The sequence below is a fragment of the Streptopelia decaocto genome (assembly GCF_964273445.1).
Source record: "Streptopelia decaocto genome assembly, chromosome: 3".
In the NCBI taxonomy this organism is placed as follows: Eukaryota; Metazoa; Chordata; class Aves; order Columbiformes; family Columbidae; genus Streptopelia; species Streptopelia decaocto.
The window spans coordinates 19,469,827-19,490,369 of NC_138656.1; the positions used below are offsets into that span (position 1 = coordinate 19,469,827).

At 39.5% G+C, this 20,543-nt stretch overlaps 1 protein-coding gene across 1 annotated transcript; it reads left to right on the forward strand.

The window, feature by feature from the left end:
* Nucleotides 1–666: 666 nt before the first annotated feature.
* On the forward strand, nt 667–20,409 carry LBR (lamin B receptor). Its single transcript, XM_082047941.1, has 14 exons — nt 667–824; nt 5,475–5,655; nt 7,137–7,325; nt 8,983–9,066; nt 9,731–9,908; nt 10,493–10,689; nt 11,459–11,513; nt 14,562–14,756; nt 16,065–16,168; nt 16,563–16,688; nt 16,784–16,952; nt 18,213–18,293; nt 18,389–18,511; nt 19,882–20,409. Exons 2-14 carry the CDS (start codon nt 5,491–5,493, stop codon nt 20,040–20,042), a joined length of 1,827 nt encoding a protein of 608 aa, XP_081904067.1. The 5' UTR covers nt 667–824; nt 5,475–5,490; the 3' UTR covers nt 20,043–20,409.
* Nucleotides 20,410–20,543: the final 134 nt, after the last annotated feature.

Below are 20,543 nucleotides of genomic sequence, written 5' to 3' on the forward strand. Positions count from 1 at the left end.
AACACCAAACTTATTTAACACTAAAACTCACTGCCATGATGACTCGTTAACTTTTTCACAACCTATTTTTCTTCCGCCCACTAAGTATTGCTTAGCCTTCCTGATTTCAAAACCTGCCAGTAACGTGAATGGCCTTTTTCTAGACAAGTTGCCTCAAAAATACAATGTTAAACACATAGTGCTGCCCCCCCCCCCTTTTTTTTTTTTTTTTTTGGAGAGCCTATTTTCACCACATTTCAGCCTCATTGAATGCACAGCTGCCGCGGGCACGGCCAGTTGTTCAGTCAGTTTAAGCGCACTCGTGGTCTCGGCGGCGTTTGGGGCGGCGAGACCACGAGTGCGCCGTATGCAAAACACCGCCGTTTTTGTTTACCGCCCTGCGGCGGGGCCTGTGTGGCGCAGGCGGCCTGAGGCGGCCTCCGCCGCCGCTATGGCGACAGCGGCCTTTCACCCCCCTTCTCCCTCCCCGAATTTCTCCTCCCCTCCGCGTTCGCACCCGTTATCAACCCCCCGTTGCCGTGAAGGAGGCCCAGCCGCCCCGCTTGTCCCCTCACCGAGGCGGGCGCTCAGCAGGCCTCGGGCGGGAGGACCGCGCCATCGCGCGACAACCAATAGGATGCGGCCACCCACGATTCAAAAGGCGCGTCCCAGCCAATAGGCGCCGTCGGCGGGCGGGAAGGGGCGGGGTGCAGAGGCGGACCGTTGCGCGCCGTAACCGTCGCTCAGGGCGGTTGTTTCCCTCAGCGGAGAGCGCGGCGCTCGGGCCCGGCTCCCGCCACTCCGCGGAAGCGCCTCCTGCCCGGCCCGGTGAGGGCGGGCGCCAGGTAAGGGAATGGCGGCACCGGGGCAGGCGCGGGTCAGAACACACCCCTCCCCCTCGCGGCCTTCCCGAGGGAAAGCGCTCCGGCCAATCGCCGCCGCCTCTCTCCGCCCCCATGCGCGGCCGTCGGGCCGCGGCCCCGCTCAGGCCTCTCTCCCGGTGGGCAGGCGAGTGGCGCCTTTTTCCGTTGTCCGAACCGCTTGCCTGGGCCCTCGCGGGTAGGATGGCGGGGCTGGGTTCCCCTGCTTTGTTCGGCACGCCGCCGTCTGCTTCCGCAGCGACGCCGGGCGCGGCCCGGCGAAAGGCCGTGGCCAGCCGGTGTGGCGGGGGCGCGCCGTGGGAGAGGCTCAGGGAGGCGGTGCGGCCCCTCCCTGCCCCCACGGCGCAGGCCCCGCGCCAGGCCCGGCCCGGGAGGGCGGTCGGGGCGGAGCCGCGGAGCTGGGCCGAGGGGCCCGACCTCCTCCCGCCCCCGGGATGCGGGTCGCTTCCTGTCAACACCACGCCGCCTCTCGCGGCCTTGCCTGCGGAGTTCACCTTCCTGGCCTGTTCCCTCCGCTTTCAGTGCGTGTGTTGAAAAGCCTTTTTAAACGGAAGGGCCTCGTTTCCTTGTCTGACGAGTGATAGGTTTTTATTTTACCTTGAAGTTTATTTGTGCCCGTTTATAATGGTGAAGTTAATTTGGCTGTTTGGTCGAGCCAACCTTTAGCAATGGTAGATGCTTCCACCAGAATATGACCCGTCAGCCTGTGTCCAAATTCAGACAGTTTGGGAGGTCCATAGAGATTACACAAACATGTCTGTATTTCATACTTAAAGGACTAAATAGTTTTCAAGACCCAGACACTTGAAAAGAGAGCTTGGTGGTAAAGAGCTAGAAATGTAGAGTGTGTAGTGGTGATCCTGAAAAGGTCCTGCACAGCTTGGTCTCTGGTGAATTCAGTAGTAATTTGCATGTACAAAGCTGCGTCTTGTTAGTCTTGACTGTCAAAGTTTTCTTTATCTTCCTGCATTTTTTGTTTTCTTGCGTTCAACTGGCTCCCTCCTCTGACATACACAATTATCTACTAGTGGTTCGATGTCAGAATTAGTAAGTAGAATCAATGAATATGTATGAACTTTACTCATCCAAGAGGGAAAACTTTAGTTTGTTTTGGGGATTTTTTTGTTTGTTTGGTTGTTGGTTTTTTTTTTTACTTAGTTCTTAAAACTGTGCACTCAACTTCTGATGATGTGGTATGATCTTCTAGTGGCTACAAGCCAACAGCTTTTTATTTTATTGACAGGAGTAAAATATCTTTCCACATATCTAGTGAGAGGGTCATTAAGAAAGACCAGAAGTGGGTGTATGGGGCAATATGTTTCTCTGTCATGTTACTCTTTAATTGTTTGGCTCTTGGTTGAGTCAGCAGTAACTCTTCTTCTTGACCAACTTTTAAGCTCCACAGACTTGTGTGTTAATTGGCTTGGTGTAGGTGTAGGATACAAAATCCTTTTGAGCCATTCTCTTGGAGTCTGGGTTCATAAAGGAAAATCATAATGCTGTAGAAAACACAAGTTTCATCTTGGGAGTAAGTGGACATACTTAGAATCAGGTATCTGTACAGTGTAGGGTTCTTTGTATGAAGTAATTTTCTTTTGAGGTCACTTTGATATGTGAATTTAAAAGTTTGTATAGGACTATTGTAAGTAGGCTGATGCCAGCTGATACCCTGAAAATTAGCAGAGGTGTATGGAGAGCTTGAAAAGTAAATAAAAAATGTAACTTCCAAACTGTATTTTCGTGAAAGACTTCCTATCTGTATTTTTCTTGATGCCAGTAATGGTTTTTGTTATCTGGACAGATGAAGGCTGCCTTTAAGAGGTGTAGCTTTTTGAAGTGGGATATATGGAATGAGGATTGCAAACTTCCCTCACAAGAGGCACGGGGTGCAGAACAAGCTGGTAATTTCTGATAGGATAAGAAGTAATATTTACTTTTTTTTAGTGTTTAATGTTTGTTCTCACTATTAAGCTTTAATATTTAAGGAAAAAATGGAAAAACAAGTAGGTTTTTCCATTGACAAGATTGCTCATTACTTTTAAATCACAGGATGATATTTCCACTTGCTTAGATGTATTTCATATTGTGAATATCTACATCAGGCTGAATTACATAACATTGATTTAACTTAAGGTCCTTCAACCACATTTTCCAGCTTCTTAAAACTAACTTCAGCTCCTTTTGAGAACAAGGTTGGAGGAGAGAAGGTCTTTCTGCTATTAAAAAGAATTAAATCATCAGGTTATGTTTTATTTGGGCTGTCCTCATGTTTCTGTACAAAAATGCTGGGTTTGGCAGAGAATTGAATTTTATTATCCCTATGAAATTATATCTTAATTCTGAAGTGCTTCTTGTACATTGTAAAATTGGTTTACATGTCCTTAGTAACAACTGTGTGAAAAATTGTTTCCCTTCTTCAAAATGGACTTAAACTCCTATGGTTCTGTTTTTCATAACTTTGTCGTAGGATCTAGCAGCTTTGTCTTGGTCAGGCTCTGAGTTTACAGATCATGCCTGAGGAGTTTCAGGTAAAGAGAAGAAACAGTTGCCTGGAGTGTAGGAAGTACAACAGCAAAGAGGAAATGAAGTCTTTAGATCAGGTCATGACATCTGGTGAAAGCTATGACTGGACTTGGTAGAGGACCGGTGTTTAGACTATTTATGGAAGAAGAGGAGAAAGCTGGAATTATGCGAGAGACTGGGGACGTAGGAGACATAGGTCTCCTAAGAACTGTCTTTTGTGTGAGAAAACTGGACAAGGAGACAGACAACAGTGTTGAGATCAGATCTTGAGCCCAGAGGTGGCGAAGGGGAACTGGAACTAAGATGGTGAACAAGGGCAGAAAAGGCACAAAACCCTCAAGGAAGTAAAGGGGTGTAAGGAGAGAGAATTTAAAATGAAAATATGGAAATTTTATTTAATGGAGTCATAAGAAACAAGGCCATGAATTTGAGGAGGTTAAACTGACTGGGATAAAACAGTCACAGGAGTGGGAATTCGGAAAGAACAAGAAAGTATGAAGAGACTCGGGACAAGAAACACTAGGTAGAAGACAGATGAGCTGAAAGAGCATGTGCCTACAAGGATAGACTAGAACTTTTGACAGTTTTTCTAACTGGCAAGTATCAGTGAAACCAAATGATAAAACGTAACTCTTTTTGCTCCATCAAATATTATAGAGCAAAGGAGATTGCCAGATGTTTCTGTTCCAAAGCAATTAGGAATATTAGCAGTGACATCCACATGAAGGAATTTTTTGAGTGTTTTGTTTCTTCTTTGACTTGGAGAGCTATACAAGTGTAAAATTTAACAATAGCAAGCAACTTCAGGAAATGCCAGAGTGAAAGTTGATTGAAAAACCTCATGTAGCCTCATCCCCCAATGTGTTATGAAGGCCTGTGATTGCATGTTAACAGTATTTTCTGCCAAAGAATCTAACTTTCCCTACAGGTTAGTTAATGTGTAATGAATGAGTATCTAGTTAAATATTTGTTTTCACTTCATTTTGTGTGGTTTCACATCTTATTTATAGCAAACAGGTTAAAATGTTTTGAGACAAAAGCATTTACTGGTTGGTTTGCTCCCCCACCCCTTCCCTAGTTCCTATGCTCGTCATAGTGATAGTAGATAAGTTAGTATGCACTTTACCTTATACTTTAAAGATACCCTCACTTTATATGGTGAGGCCTGAGTCACAGAAGTTCAGGTTAAAAGTATCTTCTGCCATGGATATGTATTTTCAGAAGATCATGACATAATGCAAGGCACTTTTCAAGGAGTTGTATGGGACTTTGCATTTAAAACCATAACTTCCCCTAAGTTGCAGTTCTTAGCACCCTGGTATGGTGGACCAAGGGTGGTGGTAGCCACTTAAACCATGTTTTGTTAATATCAGGTAAAAACCTGATGGTGTAGTCAGGGGGATAGAATTTAGTTTTTCAGGATATTATGTGATTGCTCTGATGCTGTACTTTGTTCTCCTACAGGCCTTGCAAAAGGCATTGCATGCCTTGTGCTAAATAGCTGGAAAAGAGAAAATCTGCAGCCCAGACAGGAGCCTAAATTCAGACATTTCCTGACTTCTGAGTGTTTGACATAATAAATTGAAGAAAGTATGAAATGTGGCTGTGTGCATTGAACAGATTTGGGACATTTTATTTTAACATTTAGAAATCATCACTGTTGTAATTTTTGTAGAACCATGAGAAGAGAGGGTTAGAGTACGCTCAGATACCATCTAGATAAGATAAACTGTATTATGTAATTTTGGTCAAATATATACTTTGCCTGGTTTTGATTCTCTGACAAAGGGGATTGTATATCACAGTTGAATACTGGTCTAGATGTACTACTAATACATTTGAATGCTTTTTCATAACATCTAACTTCAATCTTTGCTCTATTTGAAGACTATTTCTTCTATCTACTATTAATTTGGAAGACAGATCATGGCTTTTTTTCTTATCAGGCAGTATTTTGCCTATTTAAGGTAAAGAGTTGTTTACTGTTCCCTGTTCCATCCTGGATGATATGAAAATAGAGTAGGGAAAACTCAAGCTAATGTTTGGCTGGCATATGTTTTGATTTCTTTTTTTTTTTTGTCTTTACTATAGAGATTCCTTTTGGAAAATGCCAAGCCGGAGGTTTGCTGATGGCGAGGTGGTGATGGGCCGTTGGCCCGGCAGTGTCCTGTACTATGAAGTACAAGTGACTAATTATGATGATGTTTCTCATCTTTATACCGTTAAGTACAAAGATGGGACTGAACTTGCATTGAAAGAAAGTGATATAAGGGTAAGTACACAATTCATATAATTATCATTATTTCTAATGGAAGATTATCTTTATTTTGTGATGTAGATAAAAATACAACTTATAATTGGATAGTTGCCTTGCATGTTTTCATTAACTGTGTCTTCAAGGAATCGGTGCTAAATAATAGCTTTTTTCCTATGTAGTGTCTCGAGTAGAAGTTCAGAATGCTGACCATATGTCCAAGGAAGTGTGATTGTTTTCTTTATGCTGAAAAAAACAGTGATACATTTGGGGAAAAAGTAGTCTGATTATTCAGGAACTCTGTAGCGTGATTGTTCACGAAAAATTGTTTTCAGGTGGCTTATAAAGCTAGTAATCAAAGGGTTGATACTAATTTGACTTTTTTCCACTTCTGAATAAAAAAGTTTGAAAACAGATGCAAGCATGTGGTTAAGGATCACTGTAAATATAAATAACGTGTACCCTTTAAGCACATAGTTAAAGCATCTGTGCTTAGCTTGTACCATTTTAGGTCCCCAAAGGTTTCAAAGGTATTTGGTTCTATTTGTGACAATTAGGGACTTTTTAAAAAGGGTTATACCTCTTTATGTATCTTTATTATTTTGGTTTTGTTACTAATAAAGGCCTTTAAAACTCTGCATACAGGTTTCAGTTCAGTTTAAAACGTAATAATGCATGAGACAAAAAGCTACTTGAATGTTTGATATAGTTGATTTTTTTGCATGATTTCAAAGCTAACATGTCTGTGTGAACTGTAGTTTCTCTCTTTGGTAACAGTGTACATGCCCTGTAATTGACATTTTCATTTGGGAAATAATGTTTAAGCTAGACAAACATTTTCACTGCTTTAAGACTTTCTGACTTTTGTGCTTGCATGTTAGCAAACTCAAGCTGAGAAAATACTTTCCTTTGTCATAAAGCATTTGTGCCTTGTAAAAGTATGGTGAAAATTTTACATGGGAAAATGAGGATTGTAGACTTCACAGAAAAATAAAACTGAGTACTTTTGGGGAAAACTGTTTATGAAATCAGTTATCTCATCTCATTTAATGATTTAGATGGCTTGGAAATTGATCTGAGCTATGTTGCTTTAAAGAGATCATTGCTAGGCCAAATGTATTAATAAAGCTAAGTAGTTGAAATGATACCCGTTTCTTAGGGCTTAAGAGGCGGCTATCATTTCGTTGACTTAGGCAAAGGCTTAAGAGCTTGCTGCTCACATTGATAGCCCACATCCGTGTCCTGATGTGTCCTGATTGCTGTAGCTGCGAGAGGAATTGTCAGCAGTCAGACTTGGGACAGGATAATTTGGATATCACCAGCAAAATGAGTATGCTGTAGCTGCTCTTTCTTCACTATCTTTGGACAGCATCAATAAAGGAAATAAGAGAATTCTTGAGAACTATATGCCAGAGTCCTCATCGCAAAAAAAGCAAGTTTCTAAAATTGATCTTTGGAATGTCTAAAATAATGTTTTGCTTTCTTCCTCTTTCTTTTAGTCACAGTCATCATTCAAGCAGAGGAAGAGCCAGTCCTCTTCAAGTTCTCCATCCAGAAGAAGTAGTAGCAGATCTCGATCTAGATCTCCTGGTCGGCCAGGAAAAGGCAGACGTCGTTCTTCTTCACAAAGCAGAGAACACAGAGATGACAAAAAGAAAGTCATTCAGGAAACCAGCTTAGATCTACTGGTATTAGTTTTGCTTCTTTGTTCTTTGTGTGTGGGTTTGTTGGATTTTTTTAAAACAAATTTTTGCTGTTTGCTAAAGATTTGTTTCATGTGTACTGGGTTTGTTATTGTGAAATCTGTAGTTCATGTTCCCCAAACAACATAATTAGCTGCAAAAGTGTATCTCAGAACTGCCTTTTTTTACTTTGAAAATACACTTTATAGCTTGCAGAGCTGCGAGGAAATTCTTGAAATGTAAACCTATGTTGTTAAATTCTGTATTAATTTGGTGGTACTGTGAAGCTCTCAGAATTCAATCAAACACAGGTTCTTTAATATTTTAATATTGAAATCATTGTTAGCCATGTGTTCCTACTTGTGAAATGGGGCCAAGGAAGTTAGCCTACTTATAAGATGTATTGATCAATACATAGCATATAGATATTAGAATTTGAAATAAAATGAATTTTGTTTTCATACACAGTTCATTAAAATAGTAATGGAAAACATTAAGCTTCTATGGGAGAATTGCTGCAGAATTCAAGTGTGGGATATATATATATATGGCCTTGCTGCTTGATAATATTGCATAAGTGTCTTCATTATAAAAATTACTCTGTAAGGATTTGTAAGTTTATCAAATATCTGGGTTTTAGCTGAAATTGATGATGTTTATTCTTCGCCTTCTTGCGAAAGTTCTGTGGAGTACTATAAATGGTTGTGGTGTTCTGGAACTGAAGCACAGTAGAGGTGATGCTTCTTTGTTAAGAGACAAACAGCGTTTCTTCTGCCTCTTGTACTCTTGAGGTAGTTTCAAGTGATACTTGTCTGAGACGCAGTCCCTGAAATTAGAAATACCTTCTGTTGATCTATGGAAAATAAGTAGGTTTTAGTTAGATTTCAACTAAACTAAACAGGACCAGTCTAAACCAAATAGATGGGTTTAGTTTAGTAAATTGCTACTACTAAAAGCATTATTTGGCACTGAAATAGTGGTGATTTTTGTTCCGTAGTGAACTGCTTTGAGATATGTGACCCTGTGCATAGCCTGTGCACCGAATGCTAATTTTAACTAGTTTGTAGCCAGTGGCTATACTTCACTTCAGACAAAAAAGTTTAAATATCTTTATTGATGTATGACTGGAAGGACATGGTCCTTTTCAGCAAAGCTTAAGTTGAAATAAAAGAGATGAGCTGTGTATTCCCAGAGTTCTGCGACCTAGACTCATTAAAATAATTTTTGTAAGAGAATTTATTTCTTAGAAAGATATTCAGTGGAAAACCAAACTTTTGGTCCTGTAGAACAATGTCATATATGGGTCACTGAAATTTGCTATGCTTTCCTAATAGAACTACTAAGTAGACATGTATTTTGTACTTAACACTTTCTAATGATGAGTTAAAAATAATTGGTAGCTGTATTCTCACTTGATTCACTGTTAATTAAAAAGAATTAGTAACCTTTTCCTTTTCTTAAATGAGTTTTCTTCCCCTGTTTGTGAGCTGGAACTGTCCATACTTTGGTTATTGAACTCACTTGTTTTCCTGTGGAGAAAACCAGAACAGTTGCAGTTGAAAAAAACCCACTAGATAGTTAGTGTTCATTATTTATTATATACTTACACTTAATGCAGCTGTTGCTTTCAGAAAGCTGAAACTATTTTTTTAATTTTAATCAGAAACCGAGTGAGAATAACACCAGAAGGTACAATGGTGAACCTGACAGTACGGAAAGAAATGACACATCCCGTGTAATCTCAGAGGTATGAACATTTAGCTTTCTCAGAAGTCCCTAGAAAACAGCAATACAATAATTGGGGAGAAATAGAATGCAAGATAGAACTCAGAGGTCAAATAGGTTACATTTCAGCTAACTAAGTTCAGGACAGAGGGAAATGAAGTTGTCAGAAGGGAAGAGTATTAGAGCTGCATAGCATTCATTTTTCTTGTTTGTTTATTTATTTGTTTGTTTGTTTTCCATGAAGCCCTCACTAGTCAGTTGTGTTCATTCCCGTGCTTTTACAGAGTGAGTGTTTGTCCATAGAAAGTGTGTGGTGTGTTTTTTTGTGTTGTTTTTGTGGTTTTGTTTGTTGTTTTTTTTTTTTAATTTCTTTATTTTGTTCAGCCAAATCAGTCCCAGTCGTCAGTTAATGCACAAAGTTATGGCAGAAAGGAAGGGAGGAAGGTGCAAATGGATGACTTGTACTGAAACTGCTGCTGTTATGTATCCATGTCCTAAGTGATCACAATGAAACTGGGTTTAGCAGTCTCTTCATATGGATGTGTAAACCTAAGTACTGTATAGGAGTAGAATACATTGTGTATTGGTGTTTTATAGTGAATAATGTCCTCCTAAAGAAAAAACTGAGTAAAATACAGTAAAATCACTGGGAATTTTTTTAGTAAATTCCTTTTATTCATTAACAGCAAAAGTTGAAACCAGACCTGCAAATAGAGCGTGTGATTGAACAGTACAGTTTGCGTCCAAGAAAAGAAGAAAAGAAAAAAGAAGAGGTATATTCAGAGAAAAAGGTTTTTGAGACAATAAAAACAATTGAGAAAGCATCATCAAAAACAAAGGACCTGGAGTTTGGTGGAAGAATTGGTATGTGTGCAGATTGTTGTAATAGTTGAAAATTAGTACTTTTATCTTTTGTATTTACTGACCATACTGTCACGTCAAGAACTGTTTTTCCAGTTTTTGAACCCTGGTTGCAGAATCCAGAGTGATATGACAGTGCTTCCTGTAGTCTGTACTGGTGTTGGCAGTCAAAGAACCGTTACTACACTTGGTTCTCTTGTGAAATATAGTGAAGGTCTTGAGGCTTCCCTTGCACTGTATGATTTAAATACTTCAAAACAAAATTTAAGAATTATCGAACAAAGTTTTTACATTTTCAAACGTATGTGCTTCAAACTCTACAGTACTCCTTATACAGTTTTTGAACAGTTTTAAAGGCACGCAATGGGTGCTACCTTTTCGTTTGGTTATACCACCCCTTATGGGAATGAGAAGAATGTCTCTGTATCCCGTTATGCAACTGAGGGATTTCTGCTCTCTTGCTTCAGGAATAGATAATGACAACCTCTCTTCTGTTACTGAAGTTAATATTAAACTTTATTAGTGGGATTGAAACTATTTTTATTTTCTATGTTTATCTTCTAATATGGCCTGATGTCTGTTTACAGGCACATTCACACTGATATTTTTCCTGCCTGCTGCTGTATTCTACTTGCTGTTGATGTGCAAACAAGACGACCCTAGTCTGATGAACTTCCCTCCTCCTCTCCCACCACTTGAAAGTCTCTGGGAGGCCAGGGTGTTTGGTGTTTTTCTTCTCTGGTTTTTCTTGCAAGCTCTGTTTTACTTACTGCCAGTTGGAAAGGTAAGTTGTTCAGTAGCAATTGAGCCCTTATGGATAATTAATATGTGCATTAGGCTGGAATGTGGGGTATGTTCCTAATGCAGTGAATTTGAAAGTGAATTAGTTTTCCATATTAAGCTGGAATATAGCTGCTGCAGATTCTGTAAACTTAAAATAGCACAGTTTGTTAAGAATTTGGTGGCTGTCATTTCGCAGTCTTACAGTAGAAAAGGCAGAAGACGTTATACAGGAGTTCAAATCAAAGCTTGGATAAAATTTGCTTGATAGAATTCTAGAAGAATTTCAGGTATCTGACTTTGTAAATCTACAAACTACTTGATACTATTGATATCCAGTGTTTTGGAATTTAATTTTTACTTATGGGAAGCTATAAACCATTATTGCCATATGTGTATCAGGCAAATGCTCAGTTTTCCTCTTTTTATGACCTGAAGGATACTGACAGATTCTCAAAGAACACTAGAATAAATAGGTCATTGAGTCATGTTGTTCTCTTGCTGTATGTGTTTACAATGATTGGAGCTGTTCTGTTTTCTTGAGTCTGGTTAGGAAGATTTTTTTTTTTTTTTTTAACAGTTTTTATTTGAAATTGTTACTCTTTTGATATCCAGAGTATACTTTCAAAAACAATCCATATCTTCAGATTTGAATGTGTCCAGCTGGTTAGTTTGATTGAACGTCTTTGTGGCAGAGCTGTGCTTGAGTTCCCTCCCCTGCCAGTGCCCCCAGAAAGTACTTTGTTGAAACACTAGTATTTTATTCTTCCTAGGTTGTAGAAGGCCTGCCTCTTTCAAATGGAAGGAAACTGCATTACCGGATAAATGGTAAGCAAGTTGTAGTTGCTTATTCTGAAAATTGATGCTACCATCTGATTTGCAGTGCTCAGTACCACAAGACATGAATGATGAACTATGCACTCTCTGGTCAAACTAAGTTTCTGGTTTAAATCTTTTATAAAAGAGGACGAGCCTTTTTTTGGGAGGAGAATGTTAATGCTCAGGAACTAACTGCCCAAGAGCACTAAACAGAGCACCTGGTGTGCATCCACTTGTGACTGGTGACTTCTGTCATATTCCTTGTGTCATTGCTAAATGGGCAGTTGCCTATCAGCAGTGTTAGTAATGGTCATGTAGTATGGACTTTTGCACTGGAAGAGATGTTCAGGAATGATCTGAAAAGATCTTAACCCGTGTGTCTAGATAGTCACAGTATCACAGTATGTTTGGGATTGGAAGGGACCTCAAAAGATCATCTAGTCCAATCCCCCTGCTGGAGCAGGAACACCTAGGTGAGGTCGCACAGGAACATGTCCAGGCGGGTTTTGAATGTCTCCAGAGGAGACTCCACCACTTCCCTGGGCAGCCTGTTCCAGTGCTCTGTCACCCTTACTGAGAAGAAGTTTCTTCTCAAATTTAAGTGGAACCTCTTGTGTTCCAGCTTGATCCCATTACCCCTTGTCCTATCATTGTTTGCCACCGAGAAGAGCCTGGCTCCATCCCCATGGCACTCACCCTTTATATATTTATAAACATTAATAAGGTCCCCCCTTAGTGTCCTCTTCTCCAAACTAAAGAGACCCAGCTCCCTCAGCCTTTCTTCATAAGGGAGGTGCTCCACTCCCTTAATCATCTTGGTTGCCCTACGCTGGACCCTCTCCAGCAGTTCCCTGTCCTTCTTGAACTGAGGGGCCCAGAACTGGACACAATATTCCAGATGTGGTCTCACCAGGGTGGAGTAGAGGGGAAGGAGGACCTCTCTCGATCTACTAACCACCCCCCTTCTAATACACCCCAGGATGCCATTGGCTTTCCTGGCCACAAGGGCACAGTGCTGGCTCATGGTCATCCTGTTGTCCACCAGGACCCCCAGGTCCCTTTCCCCTACACTGCTCTCTAATATGTAATCTCCCAACCTATACTGGAACCTGGGGTTGTTCCTGCCCAGGTGCAGGACTCTACACTTGCCCTTGTTAAATTTCATTAGGTTATTCCCCGCCCAACTCTCCAGCCTGTCCAGGTCCCGCTGGATGGCAGCACAGCCCTCCGGCGTGTCAGCCACTCCTCCCAGCTTAGTGTCATCAGCAAACTTGCTGATAGTACACTCAATTCCCTCGTCCAAATCGTTAATGAATATATTGAATAATATTGGCCCCAGCACTGACCCCTGAGGCACTCCACTAGATACTGGCCTCCAACTAGACTCCGCACCATTGACTACCACTCTCTGGCTTCTCTCCCTAAGCCAGTTTGCAACCCACCTCACTACTCTATTGTCTAGACCACACCTCCTCAACTTAGCTGTGAGGATGCTGTGGGAGACTGTGTCAAAGGCTTTACTGAAGTCAAGGTAGACCACATCCACCGCTCTGCCATCATCCATCCACCTTGTTACATTCTCATAAAAGGCTATGAGGTTGGTCAAGCATGACCTACCCTTGGTAAAGCCATGCTGACTGCCCCTAATAACCCTCTTATCCTTGATATGCCTTGAGATGGCACCAAGGACAAGCTGTTCCATTACTTTCCCAGGGACACAGGTGAGGCTGACCGGTCTATAATTACCCGGGTCCTCCTTCTTGCCCTTTTTGAAGACTGGAGTGACATTTGCTTTCCTCCAATCCTCGGGCACCTCTCCCGTTTCCCAAGACTTGGCAAAGATGATGGAGAGCGGTCCAGCAATGACTTCAGCCAGCTCCCTCAGCACCCGCGGATGCATCCCATCTGGACCCATGGATTTATGAATGTCCAGACTATTTAATTGCTCCCTAACCCGGTCCTCATCAACTAAAGCAAACTCCTCCATTGACCTGGCTTCATCTGGGGTCTCAGGGGTACGGGGCTCCCCAGGACAGCCTCCAGCAGAGTAGACAGAGACAAAGAAGTCTTGAATGTCTCTGATTTACAGACTAATAAGAAGTGTGTTTTAATTGATTTAAGATGTTCTTAATCTTGCCTGGCAAAGAACATTTCTGAGTCTTTGTTTAGACCTGATTTCACTTCCTATGAATAAGGCAAGTTTCTTGTCTAGGTTTAGGTTGTGGTTTAACAAATTTCAGCAGCCCTGCTTTTTCAGGCTTAAATAGGAAAGTCTACTTTGCCTTGCAGGTGTTGTAGACTACCTATTTGTTTAATTAGTCAGTTTAAGGACACTGTCTGGTGGCAGTGGAATCCTGATGTTACATTAAAAACTTGAGTGGGGTTTTGTCATAGTCTGGTAAGATGCACCATGTTAAAGTCGGAATAGGGCTGTAAATTGTAGAAGTAGATTGAATTACGTCCTGTGGACGTGAGTCATGCTGAGGCCACCTCATAAACTTTTGGTTTTGGACTTCTGGCTTTAGCAGAGGCATAGTCCTGCAATATTTTTCTGTATTCTGATAAAGGGAAGAAATAAGCTACATGATTTGGATAGTTTAAAAAGGAAAGAATAAAAATAAAATAAAAAATTGAGCAGAAAAAAAGGAAGGGCAGGAAGAAGCCATCTTCTTGCTGCCAGGACAAGAGGCAGTGGGCACCAGTTGAAATACAGGAGGTTCCATCTGACCATCAGTAAACACATTGGTGTTTTTTTTTTTACTGTGAGGGTAACTGAGCTCTGGCATGGGTGTCACAGAGAAACTGTCGAGTCTCTATCATTGGAAATAGTCAGAAGCACAGGAAATTTCAAGGTATAGATAGAACATTTTAGGTATATTGCCGTGGCCCAGAAGTTTGAAGCTCAGGAGCACAGAATATGTTAGACATTATTGCAATATAGACAAATCTCAGAAGAAGTGAGAACGCAGAAAAGCTGGACTGGGTAGGTTCTGCTAGAATGATTTTTTTTTTTAAATTTTTATTTTGACTAATGTGTTTTTCTTCTACATCCTTTAGGGTTTTATGCCTTTGTTTTGACTGCTGCAGTTATTGGAACTTTATTATACTTTCAATTTGAGCTTCATTATTTGTATGATCACTTCATGCAGTTTGCAGTGTCAGCTGCAGCTTTTTCTATGGTGTTGAGCATTTATCTGTATATTCGGTCCCTGAAAGCACCCCAGGAAGAACTAGCACCTGGTGGAAATTCTGGTGAGTTCTAAATATTTTCAATAATTTCTTTCCAATTGTTTGCTACAGTTTCATTTTCATTAATAAGAGGCTCGATTTCGGGCTGCTTATTATAACAGTGTATTTTACTTTCTATCAATGTAAAATTTGTGTTGCAAGTTAAATGGCAATTTTCTGTTCATGCTCAGATATGGTAAAATGCTTAAAATTTTAGTGGGATTATCTTGAATAGCTTAAATAAAAATTTCTATGGGTCTAGTCCCATAGCAATGAGAGGGCCAGTTCCTTCCTTTCAGCATTTTTCTAAGAGGCTTGTCTAGTTTGCTTTGTAGTGTCCCTGCTGGTGGGCCTTGTCCTGAAACAGCTGTGCCTGGAAAGGAAAACTGAAAAATCTAGATATTTTTGCAGTGGGAAGTTAGATACAGAACTTGAAATCACTTTATTTGTTAACTTCTACTGTGCACTTGTAAATCTAGTTGGCTAAATTGAGTTTTCAGAAGAAATTTCAATGCAGTCATTAGACTACCTACCTAGAAAGTATCGACTATATGCATATGCTTTTGTAGAATAAATGATAGATTGAAAAGTTGGTTAGCATTAAACATTAAACAAACTGCTTTTAAAATGATCATAAGGCGACTAAGAAAGGGAGTTAATGGACAGAACATTTAGTGTATTAAAATGAAGTATTCTAATATCCTCAGTTCCTTTGTCAGCGCAGTATGTATGTGAAGGGAAATAATAAATGATCAGAAGTAGCTTTTTCTTTGAAAAGTGTAGTTATAGTCTCTGTAAGTGGTATGGTAGCATTCTGTAGCTGTTATGCAAAGTGCTTGTTATTTGCTGACTCAGTGCAGGATATTTTGAAGTCAAGGTACTCTGTTTTCCTTCTTGTCCATTTCTTATGATGGACAGGTAATTGTCACAGCTAAAGAAATTCTTGCTCTCAGAGATGAGCAATGGAGTAGGAGGAAAAGTAGTATTAATTAATACCATAAGATCATGTTCATGGAAACTGTGATTTGGGTTTCAGGATAAGGCTGAAAATAAAGAAGAAACAAGTATCAAGGAGAAATAAGGCTACAGTAACTTCTAAAGTGTTTAGTCCTCCTAATAAATACAGTATTTGGGCCTATTAAAATATAAAGCGTATGGGGTTTTCTTTGTTTTTTGCCTATATTCCCACATTTTTCTTGCCAATCTAAAGGCTCTTAAAAATTATTTATAATGAGACAATTTTAGTAGAAAGCAGGAACTTCTTTGTGGGGAGGAGTATAGTGGCAGATAAAAGGAAGAGTATTGCTAACAAAGGCTGTGTCTTATCTGCAGGGTATTTTATTTATGATTTTTTTACTGGACATGAATTAAACCCACGTATTGGCAGTTTTGACCTCAAATACTTCTGTGAGTTGCGTCCAGGATTAATGGGCTGGGTGAGTCAGTAATCTTAGTTGCTTTATTTGCTTAAATCTTGCACAAATTGATTCTTTTTATATATACACGTATAATTGGTATTAAGTATACAATGTGTATTTATAAAACAGTTTCCTGTTACCAGATTTTTAGTGACTGTTTTTATTAACTTTAGGAAAATTTCTACATTGTCTCCTTTGCTTTACAGGAAATGAAAATCTTTCTTTAAGTACTCATATATTCAGTTTATATAGCTTGTAGCTAGTTGCAAACTGTGGCTTGTGAGACAGGTGGGGTTTTTTTTAAGTGAAACATTGGTCAAGAATGTCTGTATTAAAAAATATTCTATAGTGTAATAGAAAAGACCGCTTACTTTTATAAGGAAAATTTGTAATAAAGTATTTTCTAAACTAGGTTGTTATAAACTTGGCGATGCTCTTGGCTGAGATGAAAATACACAATCAAAGTACGCCGTCTCTGTCCATGATACTCGTCAACAGCTTTCAGCTTCTGTACGTGGTGGATGCTCTTTGGAATGAGGTAAATGGCAATTGTATTAAACTGTAGGATTTCTAATTACAGTGGTAAGTGAGTGAGGCTTTGTGAATTCTAAATTATTTTCTCCTTGTTTCTAGGAAGCTGTTTTGACTACAATGGATATTACCCATGATGGCTTTGGATTCATGCTAGCATTCGGTGATTTGGTGTGGGTTCCGTTTGTCTACAGTCTGCAGGCCTTCTATTTAGTTGGTCATCCTACTGCAATTTCTTGGCCTGTTGCTGCTGCAATTACTATTCTGAACTGTAAGTTATAAAAAATGTTATTGTTACTGGTATTAACAATGTAGTACTGATTTTGTTTCTTTGAGTTGTGACGTGAAGCTTCAGGTAAGATGCAGTGATCAAATTATCTGTATTATGAGAGCTGGCGGAAGCGTGTGTCTGGCTACTGTTCAATACAAAATATAATTCTCATTTTATTGAATGAAGGATAAATGAGAGTCTGGACGTGTAGTTGTTCTGCTGAGAGGCATCTTTTGCTGGGTGCTGTCTGGAGTTGCAGAAGCAACTTGAAACATTTTGCATGAAGTGCAGCAGATGTCTTTTAAAGTCAGCCCGAGTGATTGTGAGTGACTCATAAAAAACAAGTCAATAGCTTGTTAGCCATACTTTACTGAAACTAGGGGAAAAAAGAGATTTTGTTTAATAATTTGCATTTCCACCCATGATGCCTATAGTTACAGACTCTTGTCAATGGAAAACATCTCCTTTGATCTAGACCATTGATTTGAGAAAGGATCTTGTATCCTTAGGGAACTCTAAATTTGCACCAATATGGCCTTGTAGTTTGTCCCTTTTATCTTAGTAAACCTAAAAGAAAAAGTTTTTGTAGACATGACGAAGAATTTGAACACTTGGAAAGAATATGAAGGTATACAACTTAGTATGTGCAATCCTGAGAAAAACATCATATTTTTTTCATTTTCAGGATTTTTTTTTTCTTGATTTCTTTTTAAAAATCATTATTGGAATTATGTCATGATCATGTTTTTTTCAATACAACCTCAGAAAAAAGCAAATTTAAGCTGCCTTGTGAAAATGATGGGGGAAATGGATTTCAAAACCAGATAATACTTCATTGTTTGGTACTTTTAATATTGTGAACTTTTAAGTAGCTGGTCAGTTTATGAAGTAGGCATGGTACCAAAATACTGGGCTGCTAACAGAGCTGTAGTCTTATAAACTGCAGCACATCACTTCATATTCATTTCAAATTCAATGTTATGTTAATAAACTAAGTCAGATAAAAATGTAAAAGTAGATGTGAAAATAAAGCTTCTCCAAAATCTTAAAAATTATTCAGTTAAGTGTAAGATCATATGGAATGCAGATTTCCAATAGCATTGCTATTTTGTTAGAGCTCTGAGAACTGAAGGATATCAGTTATTGTCTCATAGGAAAATACTTTGTAGTAAGACTGGCAGAGAGCATGAGAGTGCTTTTGTTGATGGAAACAAAAGTGGAAAATACTGAAAGTGCAAACTAAATAATATTTATTTTCAGGTATTGGGTATTACATATTCCGTAGTGCAAATTCTCAGAAAAATAATTTCCGAAGGAATCCAGGAGATCCCAAATTGGCCTGTAAGTGCATTTTTTCTTATTTAATTGCTATACAGTGTCTTGTTTGTTAAATACACATTTCAATTCTTGTATTGACTACGATACTCTTTTCACAGACCTCAAATTTATACCCACTGCAACTGGAAAAGGGCTTCTTGTCACCGGTTGGTGGGGTTTTGTTCGTCACCCTAATTATCTTGGCGACATCATCATGGCTCTAGCATGGTCCCTACCCTGTGGTAAGTTCCTGAAACTGAAGTGGATTTTATCAAAAATGCTTGTCTATTTTGGCATCTGCCTGGGTTTGAAATACAAAGTGATAATTATCTGAGACAATAAAATCTGTAATTAATTGAATGGCAGATTTCTGTGTTACAAGCTTAATGTGGCACCTGTTTTCTATTGTATCTTATCCTTTATATCTTAGTATGAATTTGACATATCATAGATTTGACTCTTCTTTCTAACACTTCATCATCCAGTAACAACAGGGCTTGCTTGCTAAGAAGTTGTTTCTTACCTTTTTGTTTTAGGTTAGTGGCTGTGCTATAGTGTTTTCAAAGGAAGTTCTCAAAAAGTGGTAATTTGTTTGGGGACAAGGGCTACCACATATAGGGATGTACATTAAGCAAAATACTTTTTTTTTTTTAAGTCATGAAACAGAAAGGAATGGAATTGTTTCAAAGTTTTTTTAGTGAATACTTCCTAGTTTTCATTAACTTTGCACTTGGAGGAAAGTAAGGAACCAGCGTGGTTTTATAGTCATGATTATTTGCAGGAACTTAGAGCAGTGAGAGTTTTAAAAAATAGATGGGATCGTGGTAGTCCTGCCCCATGTCATTCAAGTTTCAGAAATGGCTTTGGGCTCCTCCCTTGCCTGAAGGAGTTTCTCTTCCATAAAAGCACAGAAATGAGCAGACCAGCTGCTCTGCTGAGGCAGAGCTGAGGCACAGTGTAACTTTTGCAAACGGTGGGACATACAGAGATTTGGTAGAGTGGGACTTTGTCGTCAAGTGGTTAAGGCCCTAGCCTGGGGCATCAGCTGAGAGAGGATGCTGGATTTCAAGTGTTTCTCCAGGGGTTAATTTTCTTTTGGATTTTAATTGAAAGTATACAGTACTAGATTAGCCTATGCACTTGTAGTCTGTATCCTGGAAGAGGCTTCTCTCCATGAAAATGAGAGACTGGAATCCTCTTTCAGCATCATAATGACAGAAGTGGAAGCGTTGCTGTAACTGCATGGGGGTAGAAGGGGATCAATTGTGTTGTGCTCTGAGAAAAGCAAGAGCCGCCACTTGCAGCCAAACCAGAGAAAACTCTGTGGAGCAGCTCAGTGCTGCAGAGGTTTAACTGTTTCTCTGGTTTTGGTAGCTAAAGAATGTAAAATGTTTGCCAGCTTTGCATTCATTAAGCATGTAGTTGGTAGATTTTTGAGACAGTTACACAGTTTTTGCACTGTCCTGGTGAGTACACGATGCTTTAGAATACAAGTACAAGGTGTTTCAGTCCATAACAAGTATGTTACTTGTTTAGTACATGTTGTTAATACCTAACACTTCTGGATTTTTCTTTTCTGTATCCAAAGTGACTGTCTCCCTTTATTCTACAGGTTTTAATCACATTTTACCGTATTTCTACGTGATATATTTCATCTGCTTGCTTGTTCATAGAGAAGCTCGTGATGAACATCATTGTAAGCAAAAGTATGGCTTGGCATGGGAAAGGTATTGCCAGCGTGTACCATACCGCATATTTCCTTACATCTACTAGAGCACTCCAGATGCCTGACTTGCAAATTACTTCTAAAGTTAGTTTCTTTGCGAATAAAAATATACCTCTTACCATTGCACTTGATCTATCTGCTATTTAGGCTTTTTTTAAAAAAAGTGACGAAACAGTGGAGTGCATCAACAGGTATTTACAAGTAATCTTAAGTATGTGAATTATGTGAACTGACTGTCTGTTGCTTCAATTTTTAAAAAATTGTGAATTTTAAGAAGTCTTGGAGCCCTAATTTTTCAAGTGAAATTTTATCTAGAATCCTGAGTTTACATTTTTTATTGCATTTAATTAAGCACTGTGATGTAAAGTATATTATTTTCTTAATACAATAAATGCAGAAGTTCTGTGCAGTTCATTTTTTGTGTTACTTGTACCATCTAACTTCAGATGTCTGACTTATTTGCCCAGATTGAAGGAGCAGCAGGGTCTTTTTGGTCAGTGGAGCTGGAAGCAGAGGATTTGACCCTCGTGAGGGCCTAGAGTGGGCAC